General features: G+C 42.2%; 1 protein-coding gene across 2 annotated transcripts in view; it reads right to left on the bottom strand.

Moving 5' to 3' along the window:
* TMEM65 (transmembrane protein 65) overlaps nucleotides 1–12,486 on the bottom strand; it is a 66,404-nt gene extending 53,918 nt beyond the window's left edge. For both annotated transcript variants that reach the window (XM_019032959.4, XM_019032960.4), the window contains exon 1: nucleotides 11,651–12,486. In XM_019032959.4, coding sequence (XP_018888504.3) covers nucleotides 11,651–11,954 — 304 coding nt within the window. In that variant the 5' untranslated portion in view covers nucleotides 11,955–12,486. The remainder of the gene's footprint in view (nucleotides 1–11,650) is intronic.
* Between the last annotated feature and the right edge of the window lie 1,547 nt (nucleotides 12,487–14,033).

Raw genomic sequence — 14,033 nt, forward strand, 5'->3', positions numbered from 1 at the left:
CTGAAGCACAAGGGAGGCTTGAACCTGGGAGGCAGAAGCTGCAGCGAGCTGAGATCACACCACTGCACTACAGTCTGGACAACAGAGCAAGACTCTGTTTCAAAAAAAAAAAAAAAGGAAAAAGACTATAAAAGGCAAATAAAAAGCTTAAACAACTAATTGATAACGAAAATTAAATCTGCTAACCTTTTGGCTTAGTTATTATACCACACTAAAGGCTAAAAGAAAGCTATCCTAGATAAAGTGTTTATAAAAGTTAGGACCTCAGGTAAAGTAGCCTTGCTTCTTTTTCAGAGCTATCATATTGAGTCTAGGCACAGAGAATGCTTTCTTTGCCCTTTTCCTTAATGGCCTTCACCCTAAACTCAATAATTTCAGCTAGGAAATAGTAGCTAAGTTAAAAAGACTGCCTATTCAACTAAATAAGTCTTCAAGACATACCTTTCTGGCATTTAGCTGGCTATTTTGAAACTCTTCTGAAAAAGAAATTTACATCTATAAAAAAAAAATCTCGGCCAGGTGCAGTGGCACACGCCTGTAATCCCAGCACTTTGGGAGGTCGAGGCAGGCAGATCACGAGGTCAGGAGATCAAGACCATCCTGGCTAACATGGTGAAACTCAGTCCCTACTAAAAATGCAAAAAATTAGCTGGGCATGGTGGCGCGCGCCTGCAGCCCCAGCTACTCAGGATGCTGAGGCAGGAAAGTCGCTTGAACCCAGGAGGCAGAGGTTGCAGTGAGCCTAAATCTCACCACTGCACTCCAGCCTAGGTGACAGAGGGAGACTCTGTCACAAAAAAAAAAAAAAAAAAAAAAAAAAAAAATCTCCATTTGTAAGGGTGTCTGCCTCTGTGCACCAGGAAGAGAGGGAGAACTGAGTCACTAGAAACTCTTACCATTGGTTTGAATTCACAAAACAAATCTAACCTTTGTTTAAGGTGCTTTTCCTGGCTGTCTTGCCTTAGCTGGGCCTTTACCAACAACCTTCTTCCTTGGTTTGGGCAAATGATTATACGATTAATTATTTAGGCCTGAAATCTCAGCTCTGTGCTTTGGAGACATAAATTTTCTACCTTGTTTCATCTAAGAGCCAACCCTTTGAAAATGCAAATTTAGGGCTGCCCAGCTAACAATTGCTTAGGGCAATGAAACAGATAATTGGAAGACTGGTAGTAGAATGGGGAAAATTATTTAAAAGCCAGCAAATGAAAATTATTTATGAAAGCTGTAAGATCTGCTTCTGTGTGTCTATGTGTTAATATTTGATAAATAAAACTAGTTTTTAAATTGTTAGTAAAATTAAATAGGATTGGCTTCTGAATTGTCAGTTATATATAATTCATTCATATGGCACAGAAAGGCTAAATCTGTTAATAAACAAAAAAATTGAGAAAACATCTTTCTAAAAAAATGCAAAATGGTTTTCATTTACAAATACTGATATAAAACAGTTCAAGACTACTTCACAGGTTTTCGCTAGACATTAAGGCTACTAAGAGTTAAAACTGTAGGCCAGGCACGGTGGCTCACACCTGTAGTCCCAGCACTTTGGGAGCCGAGGCGGGTGAATCACTTGAGGTCAGGAGTTCGAGACCAGTCTGGTCAAGAAGGTGAAACCCCGTCTCTATTTAAAAAATACAAAAATTAGCCGGGAATGGTGGCATGCACCTGTAATCCCAGCTACTCGGCAGGCTGAGGCAAGAGAATTGCTTGAACCCAGGAGGCAGAGGTTGCAGTGAGCGGAGATCGCGCCACTGCACTGCAGCCTGGGCAACAGAGCAAGACTCCATCTCAAAAAAATAAAAAATAAAGAATTTTTAAAAAGCAAGATTTTTTTTGTCGGTTTTTTGGAGGGTTTTTTGAGATGGAGTTTCGCTCTTATAGCCCAGGCTGGAGTGCAACGACAGGATCTCGGCTCACTGCAACCTCTGCCTCCTGGGTTCAAGCACCTCTCCTGCCTCAGCTTCCCAAGCAGCTAGGATTACAGGCACCCGTCACCACGCTCAGCTAATTTTTTGTACTTTTAGTAGATTCGGGGTTTCACCATGTTGACCAGGCTGGTCTTAAACTCCTGACCTCAGGTGATCCACCCGCCTCGGCCTCCCAAAGTGCTGGGATTACAGGCATGAGCCACCGTGCCAGGCCAACATATGTTTTTGATAAGGAAAGTTGTAAAAAGCATGAAAATGTGTATTTGCTGAGAAAAAATAATTTCATCTATCTAGTTTAGAAGATATTTGAAGGTTGTTTCAAAATGAAGGAATTTTTAAAAGATACAGATAAAACTAAATTAATATAGCAAGTTGGAAAAAGAAAGAGAATAGAAAAAATTGGCTGGGCGCAGTGGCTCATGACTGTAATCCCAGAACTTTGGGAGGCAGAGACAGGTGGTTCACTTGAGGTCAGGAGTTCAACACAAGCCTGGCCAACATAGCGAAACCCTGTCTCTACTAAAAATACAAAAATCAGCCAGGCATGGTGGTGTACGCCTGTAGTACCAGCTACTCAGGAGGCTTAGTCATGAGAATCGCTTGAGCCCAGGAAGCGGAGGTTGCAGTGAGCCAAGATCATGCTATTGCACTCCAGCCTTGGTGATACAGCAAGACTCTTGTCTCAAAAAAAAAATAGAAAAAATGCTAAGAGATTATAAAAGGTTTATGAAAATCCAATTTGTTTATAAGCTTTTAATAAAATTAGCTGTAGTTTTAGTATTGGTAATATACTAATACAAAAGTAAAATTTGGTTTTCTCTTTTGAACAAGAATTTTGTGTAGTATTAAGAAGAAAGAAAATGTGTTTGTTTACCTTTTAAGTAAACTGCAAAAAAAGAAAGAGGGGAGAGGAGAGACAGATTCCATCTCATGCTATCTTTATTAGGATTTCTGATTGTGTGGAAAATAGAGTCAATCCTCTATCGAAGAATAAGTGGTTTTGCTTTTAAAAACCTTTTAATTACCACTTTGGCTAAAGGTATGACAATTATTTTACAGTGATCTTTGATCCTATTTTGATTAAGTGCTTTAAATCTTTGACAAATTTGATGCACTTCCAAAATCGAATTTCAAATTCAAAGTTAAGTCTTTTGACCTCAAACTAACTTTGGGACGTTACACAGAGGGTCCTTGCAGCATCCAAGAGAGAGATAATAAACAAGCTTATCTGGTAAGTTAAATTACATGGGAAGCATTGTTAAATAAGAAATGATGTTTAATCTTCTTTGAGTTATAGTTTATGGATATGTTACTAATATATAGTCCAAAATTGTATAAGCCTCCTAAAATTCTGGTGTGTCTTGGTATGTTATCAGTCCTAATTATGGTGATTATTTTAAATTAATTATTGTAGGCCACAGAAATAACCAAATTTTCTTGTCAATTGTGTCTTTAACCATGACCATTTTTTTTTATTATACTTTAAGTTTTAGGGTACATGTGCACATTGTGCAGGCTGCACCCACTAACTCGTCATCTAGCATTAGGTATATCTCCCAATGCTATCCCTCCCCCCTCCCCCCACCCCACAACATCATTCTCAGTAAACCATGACCATTTTAAGTCATTTCCACAGTTAACTGCTTAATTCTGATGCATTTTCAACCAAGCAGCCTGTTCATTAATCCCCTACAACTGAATCTCCATAATACCTGATGTAGCCATCCATGTAAAACAAGAAGTATCAACAACTGCACAGATTCTTCCCCATTTAGCCAGTAGGTAATCTAGAGCAATTCTATTATCTAGTACAACTTTAGTAAGAGAATGTAAAGGATTTTGTTGTGCAACCACAGCCTTTGCAGTAGAATCTACTATAAAACCTATTATGAGGGATGTTATCAAAGAAAGATCTTTAGTACAAGAGCTAGAGTCAAAAATCAATAATAATGTGATAGATGCAACTAGTTAGCTGAAAACACAAAAGAGAACAGTGATCCTTGAAACGTCTATCAAGATTAAACCCTGCTGAAAAGCAAAGGGAGGAAGTAAAAAGACAGGAAAAAGAAGAAAATTAAACACAATGGAAGAGTGACAACTGGCAGAAGTAAAATCAGACTTTAGAAACAATAACAGGATGTCACGAAGCAGACCTCCTTACACAGCAGAAAAGAGTTTACCATAACTACAAGGAATGAATGAGAATAGAGTAGAAAAGTCTGAGAGCACTGAGGAGGAGGGAGGGGCAGACTAAGCCCAACACATTTCACTACCACTATGACAGAGTCTAAAAAGCATGCCAACTGAAACAGCAGTGTTCTGGAGGCATTTGGTGTAATGATTAGCATGTCTACAAATAGAAGTAACCTCAAAGAAACTTATTGTATTAAAATATAGTATATAAGGACTCCGACATCTGGTAGAAGCTAAATTATGCTCATTATATTTTTACCAAGGCAGATAAAAAATGCAACATGTTCAAATATTTTATCATCAAAAGCAATCAAAGTAAATGTCTCAGAGCTTAGGAGAAATGATTTTGTTACCTACAGTCTTTTATCTACAAGAACCTCTTATTTACTCTTACCTCTTATTGTCTGTCTGAGGTAATTTTAGTATATAACTACTTGTTTTTATGTGTTTTCCTTTACTTAAAGCAGACATAAACCTGTGAGTCAAAGACAAGGCTAGAGTCCTGTAAAGCTACATACTAACTAATTCAGATGACTTGGGCAAGATGCTAATAAAATCTACACTCAAGGATTTAGTCCTTATTTGTTCAAGTTATTTTATACCTAAACACACCAAAGGGAACCAGACAAGAGTGTGGTTATGCAAACTCATCATTATTTTTAGAAAAATGAAAACAATCTCCACTAATAATGGCAAAATATCACATCATCTCAAACTTTCAAGATCGTGATCTGTAGTTCCACCTGACCCTCTGGATGACCCTATAAATTGCTGACTTTATATTACTTCAATTTTCCTATCCACAAATTTGATCATAAAAATTTGTCACAAATAAAAAATAGGCAATAAATGACTATTAAGGTGAAAAACAGCAAATTAATTACTGATAAATTAAACTATACATATAAGTGTTTGACTTACCTGGAAGCCATATTTCCCAAATTTCTAATATTTAGAATTTAGTCAAGAATTTAGAAGTGAAGAGACAACACAATCAAGGAAAACAATTACCCAAAAGTTTATTTAATAGAGAGGTGAAGAGTCTGATAAGGAATCACCTTTCTGTCCTCCTTTTAATTTCCCTTCCCTTGAATCTGAACTGGTTTTAGTGACTTGCTTGACCATTACATGCAGCAGAAATAATGTTCTGGAACTTCAAAAGCTAGGTCATAACAAGTCTGTGGTAGGATGAATAATGGCCCCCAAAGATATCCCACATTCTAATTCCCTAACCTGTATATATGTTACATTATATGGCAAAAAGAATTTTGCAAGTGTAATTAAATTAAGGATTTTGAGAGAGTGAGATTATCCTGGATTATCCAGGTAAAATCTAAATATAATCATGAGGGTTCTTATAATAGGGAGGCAAAAAGGTCAATGAGGGAGCAGAGATTTTAGTGATGTGTCCAGGAACCGAGGAATCCCAAAAGATGAAAGAAGCAAAGAACACATTCTGCCCTGGACTCTCTAGAAGGACAGAGCCTTGCTGACACTTTGATTTTAGTCCTTTAAGACTTATTTTGGACTTTGTACTTTGACAACTCTAAGAGAATATGTTGTTTTATGCCACTGTATTTGTGGTGTTACAGCAGCAATAGAAAACTAATACAGGCCGGGCGTGGTGGTTCACGCCTGTAATCTCAGCACTTTGGGAGGCCGAGGCAGGAGGATCGCTTGAGGTCAGGAGTTCAAGACCAGCCTGGCCAACCTGGCAAAACCCCGCCTCTACTAAAAATACAAAAATTAGCCAAGTGTGGTGGTGTGTGCCTGTAGTCTCAGCTACTCAGGGAGGCTGAAGCAGGAGAATCGCTTGAACCCGGGAGGCAGAGGTTGCAGTGAGCCAAGATCACACCACTGCACTCCAGACTGAGTGACAGCACAAGACTCCGTCTCAAAAAAGAGAAAGAAAACTAATACAAAGTCTTACAGCTTCTATCCAGCCCCCTTGGAACATTTTCTCTGGGATCCCTGACCTAAGTATTACAACCATGCTAACATTGTCATGCTGGTGAGGCCACATCCATCTCCTTGGATCAACAGTTCCAGTTGAGGCCAGCCCTCCAGCCATCCACCAAAGTGCCAGACACATAAACAAACCGATGTTGGACCTTCTGACCAGACCATCAGCCAGCCAAAGTTTATGTAATGACCTCCATAGATACCATAAGAAACAGCATCCAGCTGAGCCCTGCCTATATCCTTTTTTTTTCAATTTTATTTTTTTATTTCCTATGAACTCTCTACCTGCAACTGCCTATATTTTTGATCCACAAAATCATGAGCTATGATAGAAGGGTTGTTATTTGAAGTCACACGTAACTCTGGACATGTTATATGTAAGTGATGATTAAACACTGTTAAATAGCATATATGCCTTTCATAATGGAAAAAAAAAAACTTTACTTGATTACTTGATTATCTGTCTTCTACTGGCAGTAATCCCTAGTAATAAGACCATTCCAACATACCCCATAACTCTAAAGAACTCAGAATTAAGCTTGCTGAAATATACTACTGTAATTAGGTTCTTTCCATATTGGTAAAATAACTGATTGTAGCAAAGCTTCATTTAACTGAGCCTAACTCAACTTATAGAAGCCCATGGCTCATCAGAGATCTCTCACTCCTCTCGCCTCAATCCATACTTCTTATCCACGTCCTTGTTCTTCCCCTCTTGCCGGGCCTAGGTGGGGCTACACTTCCCTTATTCCTTTTTACTATCTCAACAAAGGCACTGAAATATCTTTATTCACGTATCTTTATTTGCAGTATAAAATGTTTTTCTTGCCCTTTTTCTTATTGGACAAAAGCAAACTATTCCCAATCCATTCCAGAGGCTCATAGCTTAAAATAATTTATATTTAAGCTAGGCACAGTGCTCACAACTGTAATCCCGGCACTTTGGAAGGCTAAGCTCGGTGGATCACCTGAGGTCAGGAGTTCGAGACGAACCTGGCCAACATGGTGAAACCCCACCTCTACTAAAAATACAAAACTTAGCCAGTCACAGTGGTGCATGTCTGTAATCCCAGCTTCTCAGGAGGCTGAGGCAGGAGAATTGCTTGAACCTGGGAGATGGAGTTGCACTGAGCCGAGATCGCACCACTGCACTCCACCCTGGGCAACAGAGTGAGACTCTGTCTCAAAAAATAAAAAAAATTTAAGAAAAGAATTTTTATTTTCTCACATAATCCTGAGCAATGGGCTGAAAAAAAATAAGGATAATCTTGTTAAAGGTCCAAGATCTCTAGTGAACAGGGATTCCATAAGAAAGCCTAATTTATTTTTAAGTGTTCTAGATACTCAATTTAGTATAATAAGCTCTTTATCTTCCAGTCTTTCATTTTGTCAAAGTCCTCTTATGCTATATGGCAAGTTCTCAAAACAAAGCCTTCACCCTACCTTAAACAATCACAAAAAATGGGGGACTACAAGATTAAAGTTTAGAATTATTTGGTTAATGTATACGGACGTAGATAAATGGTAAAAAATGTCAAAAGCACACAATTACCACTCATATAGAGTAATCAAAAAAATGCAGGCTAATTAAGACCTAACATTGATAGAAAAACTGCTCTGTTCACCTCAATACATCTTTTATTTGCTATATGTAAAAAGAATCTCATTTTTTAAATATCTTAAGTATACATATTATAACAAAAATATTCCCTAAGAGGCTCCCTTTTTCAAAACATATCTCTCATTGTACCTCTCCAATAGCCAGTTCTTGTCTCTCTGTGTAAACTCTCTGATGAGCATTAATTACACCACCTTAAATAATGTGGAAGCCAACCTCAAAGATGCACCTCCGATGATTGCCACTCCCTTGTATTCACACCTGTGTAGTACTCTCCCACAATGTGTCAGGACAAAAGAGATGGACTGTCACTTCGAAGACTGCGTTTTAAAAGTCTGTGGCCTATAGTATACATATTATAACAAAAATATTCCCTAAGAGGCTCCTTTTTTCAAAACATATCTCTCATTGTACCTCTCCAATAGCCAGTTCTTGTCTCTCTGTGTAACTCTCTGATGAGCATTAATTACACCACCTTAAATAAGTGTGGAAGCCAGCCTCAAAGATGTACCCCCCGATGATTCCCACTCCCTTGTATTCACACCTTCTGTAGTACTCTCCCACAATGTGTCAGGACAAAAGAGATGGACTGTCACTACTAAGACTGTGTTATAAAAGTCTGTGGCTTCCAGCTTAGGTGCCCACAGGTGCTGTCTTGCAAACACACTCGCTCTCTCTTGCTCTCTCGCTCTCTCATCACTTGCTCTAGAGGAAACCCACTGCCATGTCATGAGAATACTCAGGCAGCCCTGTGGAGGACCACATGGGAGGGAATTGAGACATCCAGCCAACAGCCATGTGAGTGAGACTTCTTGGAAATGGATCCTCCAGCCCCAGTTAAGACTTCAGATGATGCCACCCCAGCTGAGAGCTTGATTTCAACTTCTTAAGATCCTGGGCCAGAAATACTCAACTAAGATGCTATAGCATTCCTGAGCCTCAGAAATTATGAGTTAATACATGCTTGTTTTAAGCCACTGTGTTTTAGGATAATTTGTTATACTGCAATGGATAACTAATACAATGAGCACTGTCTATCTTTCAATACCAAATTGCTATATTTTAAAAGCTTTAAAAAATAATTATAAATGGAAATATTAATTACAAAAATTGGGAAGAAAATTTGTTTTAAAAATTTTGGCTAACATTGAAAGGCCACTGTAATAATGTCAGCTTGCCAGTACTACTTGTAAAAACATGAATAATGCTCTATCAGCAGAATATGGTCTGTTTCTGGAAGAACAGAGATCAGGCTGAGCAGGTAAATTGAAGGCGCAACCTCAACTTTTTTTTAAATTGGGAAAGAAATTGGTTTGTAATTTTAAAAATCACAATATTCTATTTAACTATGATAAGATATCCCACAAGGTCTGCCTTATCTATTACGAACTGATTCCAAAGCTTTATCTCATCACAGATTATATCACATGCCTACTGATAAACATATAAGAAAGATAAGGGCAAATGTGCCAAATTTCAACAGCAGATTCCACTGCCATATCAAAGCATGGATGATATTTTTTCAGTAACGTTTCCACACCAAATCCAAAACACTTCATTAGTTTATACAAGCACCCTTTCCAAAGACACACAAGATTGCCTATGGCAAGAAATAGCCCTTTTAATAGAATTACTTTTGTTAGAAAGTACACTTAGTACACACACACAATACATTGGTTGAGTACTTCAAAACATTATTCAAAAAGCAACAATAAAAGAAAAGATGGGAGTTTTTCATTTATCTGGCTGGAAAAAAAATGTTGATTTCAGCAATGGAATGAGCTGTATGCATTCCCAACATAATAAAATCCCTTTTACCTTAATGATTAATGAATAAGGTAATTTCCTAAATGATGATTCTAGTTATCTCCATAACTATATGTATTGATACTGAAAACAGTAAGTGAACACCAAGACTACATACACTAACAAAGCAGCAGCATCTGTGTCATTTGATTCATAGGACAATCATTTTGTCATCGACATCAGCAAAAATAGCTGATTTAAACTTTGATGTTCTTTAGCATATAAAGAGGAGAGATAAGCATCTGACTAACCATTGTTTCAAATATCCTTGACTGTTTCTCCTGAGCAAAGAAGACAATTTAAATTACTAATTTCTCTCTCATATTAGTAACATAACTAAGTTTAATTGATGCTAATGATCTCCATTGACTAAAGTGCTTAGGTCCTTTTCACAATATTTAAAACCACGTTAAATTTAAAAATACCTTTATTAGGAAATGTAGCATTGCTACTGCAATACTGCTGGCATGTAAAAAATAATAATGTATGAGAAAAAAATTATTCAGTCACCTTGCAGGACATGTTTTTCAAGAACTGCCACAAAACTATATTCATAGGGCCCTCCAATCTTGTAACTTGTTGACAATGCAGAATTTCCAAGAAATTACTTGGAAAAGGTAAAATGTGTGTTCAAATAGTCTTGTCAGTGCAGAAAGATTCAAAAGTTAATGTTCTAGTACATGACTGACTATATTATTTTTCCAGGGAGCATATTTTCAGAATTGACTATTTTTAAACTGCATACTGAGTGCACACATAGATTACAAATGTGCTAGTGTTTCATTATGATTGCATATAACATCATGATTACATATTGAATAACGGAATTGATCGGATGTTACATTTTCCTGTAAAAGCACTGTGGGTAAACAATGTCTGGAATCAATCATCCACTATAAATTGGTCCACAATTTCCTGAACTGAGGGGGAAAAAATCTGATTAAAAGCCACAACTAAAACAAGTTTCTGAAGTAGTACAGATAACGTCCTGCTTACATGAGGTAGATAATTCTTTCCTCCATTCCTGCACATCAGCTAAAGATACACTTTCAAGTCTGGCAAATCAAATGGCATGATCCGAATCAATGTGCTCTACACTTTGGAATCTATGAGATGTTTATGTACCTACCAAGTTTAGAGAGGAGAGTAAACTTCTTTAAAACTTTCAAACACATCAGAATGTAATACAAACTGAAGCAATGTGTTTTGTTTACATAACTGTATTTAAGTGGCAGAAATATTTTAAGACATCCATTTTAGTCGTTTGCTCCTTTCATCCTTTTTATTTTCTGAACTTTTAGCTTTTTCACCTAGACTCAAATTCTGACCTACCCCATTCTGGACTCCTTTTAGAAATATCCTATTTTAACATGCTAGTTTAAAAATCGTTTTGCTTTCATCATTCCAAATTACTTTTGAGCATCAGTCTGACTTTTACTACAGAGCCACAGATTTCCAAAAAATATACCTCCTTATTTATTTCATTCTTTCAACCTCTGGGAAAAACCAAAACTGGAGTTTAACTTGAATCTGTCTTTCCATTTCTGGAGAAAATGTTTCCTTTGGCTGCTGAAATTAACGCAATCAGACGTGTGGAAACAAGCAGCTATGAGCATCCCTGACTTTTGAAGCTACACCCCTTCTTTTGGCTACCCACCCATACGTCTTCATTTGATAACCGTTCAAAAAGTTTCTTCCTGCCAGGCGGGTTTGCAGCACTTTCTCGGAGCAGGCACAGCATGCCACCTGCACGGGTGCACGCTCGCAAGAAAGCAGCAAGGGCTAAGGGACAGGAGGGCTGGGGAGGGGAGGCACCGGGCAAATCAAAACACAATCCCAACAGCGTTAACTGGCATTTTAGGCCGAAGCTCCGGATTCTGAGGCTGGGGAGGAAGTAGCTAGCGCTGGCCTCGGCTGCCTGGCACGACCCGCGCCCGTCCTACCTGCCTGGGGGAAACTCGGGCGGCGGAAAGTCTCCCCGCCCCCAGCCGTCCCAGGCGTGGGGCCAGACAGGCGAGGGGGGCGGAAGGGGGGCGGCGGCGGGGGTCCAAGATCCAGGGCCGCAGAGGGCTCCCGGTGGGCTGGCGAGAAAAGGAGGGCGTCGGGGCCCCCGGGCTCGCCCCCCACCTGCCCCCCTTACCTTGGGCAATGGCAATAGACTCGAAGCGGTGCAGCTCTTTGAGCAGGCAGCTCCTCTCCGTGGAGTGCAGGCTGTAGATGAAGTCGCGCGCGCCCTGCGCCGTGTTCAGCGCCTCCATGGGCTCCTTCTTGGGGTGCGTGCCCAGCAGCCTGGGGCCGCCCGGCAAGCCGCCGGGGGGCGCGAGCGCCAGCAGCCCCCGCCCGCAGCAGCACCAGGACGGCGGGCGGGGCGCGGCGGCGGCGGCCCGGCCCGACCTCAGGCTGCGCGCGGTCCGGCTCCTCAGCAGCGGCAGCAGCCGGGACATGGCGAGCTGAGGAGCGGGGACCCCCGCGGCCGTCCGGGAAGGCGGTTTCTGGCGCGGCTGAGGCGAGAAGGAGCTGGGCTCAGCTCGACCCCGCCCCGAGGTCCTCCTGCCAGGCAGCCGAGGCGCCGGGCACCATGCACTCCGCGGGCCCGCGCGGCTCTCGCCTCCTGTTCCGTCCCCCTTCCTTTCCAAAAGGCCCGCGGCGGCTCCCGCCCCTCGAATGGAAAAAACTTTCTCTGAGACGGCCGGGCCCGGACAGCGCCCGGAGAGGGCGGGCGGTCGGTGCGGGCGGGGGCCTCCCGGCTGAGGTGGAGCGGCGCGGGCGGGCGGGGCGGGCTAGTGTGTGTCTCTGTCAGTCTGATCTTCCAGAGGATGAGTCAGCCACGCACCGCCCTTCTCCAGCGCCGCCCTACTCTCCCGCCAGCTTTCTCACCCTCTAGCCTCCCCACGTCCCCACTCTGTAAGGTTCCCGAGCCCTCAAAGCAGCCGCGCTCCCGAGCCGCAGCCGCCGCCGCTACCCCTAGCGGCAGCAAAAGTGGGAACGGGGCGGGGCGAAAGGGGAAGGAGGTGCGGGGAGGAGGGGGGAGGTGTGTGAGCAAAGCTGCGCAGGCGCAGTCTGCAGGCTCTCGGGCCGCCCTCCCTCCTAGGGGAGGAGCGCGCACACGCGTCCCCTCCCGCGCTGGTGCGTGAAGGTGGAAGGAGGTAGGGTGCGCCACCCTGTGCTGGCGTTAAATCTACAGATCGGAATAGGGAAAACGAGCTCTGGACCCCTCGCCCGCCAGGGTAGTACAGCTGCCACCCGGCCCCCAACCTGGGGCCAAGCCCACCTCTGGAGCTTGTTATGAAAGGTGCCCCCGGCGTGCGGCCCCGCTCTGGACAGGCGGAGAGCTGCGCTGCCACCCCAGCTCCGACGGGATCACGGCGCTCTGCTCCGGAACGAAGCGCCCCAGCTGCGCCCTTCGCCAAGTCAGCGCCCACCGCCGCTTCGGCCGAGCAGGCCGGCTCTAATGCAGTCGCTCTGGGCGCCCCAAAGAGAAAGCGAAGCCAGTTCCACCCCTGCCCAAGGAGGGTCTGAGACTGAGCCCTTGACACGAGAACAGTCCTCCCCGTTCAGATTCCAGCAGCTGGCATGCAAATTGTTAATGCTAGAGGCAGAGGCAAGAATGTCATAGACCTTTCCTAGTGGTTGCTTGTGATTTTTTTGTCTCTGTGCTAAAGCGGGAAGAATAATTTGATTGTCCACGATTTCCCCTGATCCAGGTCCTAGGCATCTTTCAAGGCCCAGGTGAAAGGTCTCCTACTTCATTAAGCTGTCCCTAATCTCTTCTAAGGGAGGAGATCTCTGCTTTATCTGAACCTGTCTAATGACGCTTAGGCACCCTTAGAGAATAAATCCACTTAATAAATCTGCTCGAGCGTAATCAAGATCTGAATCCCATCCTTATCATAAACAGTGCTGCACTCAGCCCGGAAACTTGTAGGTAGTAAATGTGCTACATGTAAGTAGAATATTAAACTGAATAATGGAGGATTGTTACCACTAAAGCCTCCTACTTCTCTAACTCTGGTTCTCAAAGTGTGTCCCAGAGCTTCTTAGACACGAGAAATAGTGGACCCCACTTCACACCTCCTGAATCAGATCGTAGGCATTGGACCCCGTCATGTGGGTTTTAACAAGCCCTCCAGTAATAACACACACGAAAGCTTGAGAAACACTGATGTCTCTTAAACATGGAAAGGAATCGCTTCTTTTTTAAATTCCAAGGTGATGCCTCTGTGATGTAATAACAACAATTAAGAATGCTCTCTGTGGAAATGAAAGCTTTTTGAGTGCATAAAGTATATCTTCCTTGTCTTTGAAACCCCCTTCATTCCCTAGTGTGCACTGGAATCCTCTGCAGAGTTATTTCAGTCTCAGGCTCATGGGAGTACCACCCCATCCCCCCACAATTTCCTACCCCCAAGATATTCTGATTCACTGGGGTGGATCACAGGCCCCAGACCTGGGAAGTGAGGTTTGAAAGAACCCCTTCCCAACCACCTCCAGAATAGTAGTTTAGTGTGTAGACTCCAGAGACA

Source organism: Gorilla gorilla, chromosome 7 (genome assembly GCF_029281585.2).
Source record: "Gorilla gorilla gorilla isolate KB3781 chromosome 7, NHGRI_mGorGor1-v2.1_pri, whole genome shotgun sequence".
In the NCBI taxonomy this organism is placed as follows: domain Eukaryota; kingdom Metazoa; phylum Chordata; class Mammalia; order Primates; family Hominidae; genus Gorilla; species Gorilla gorilla.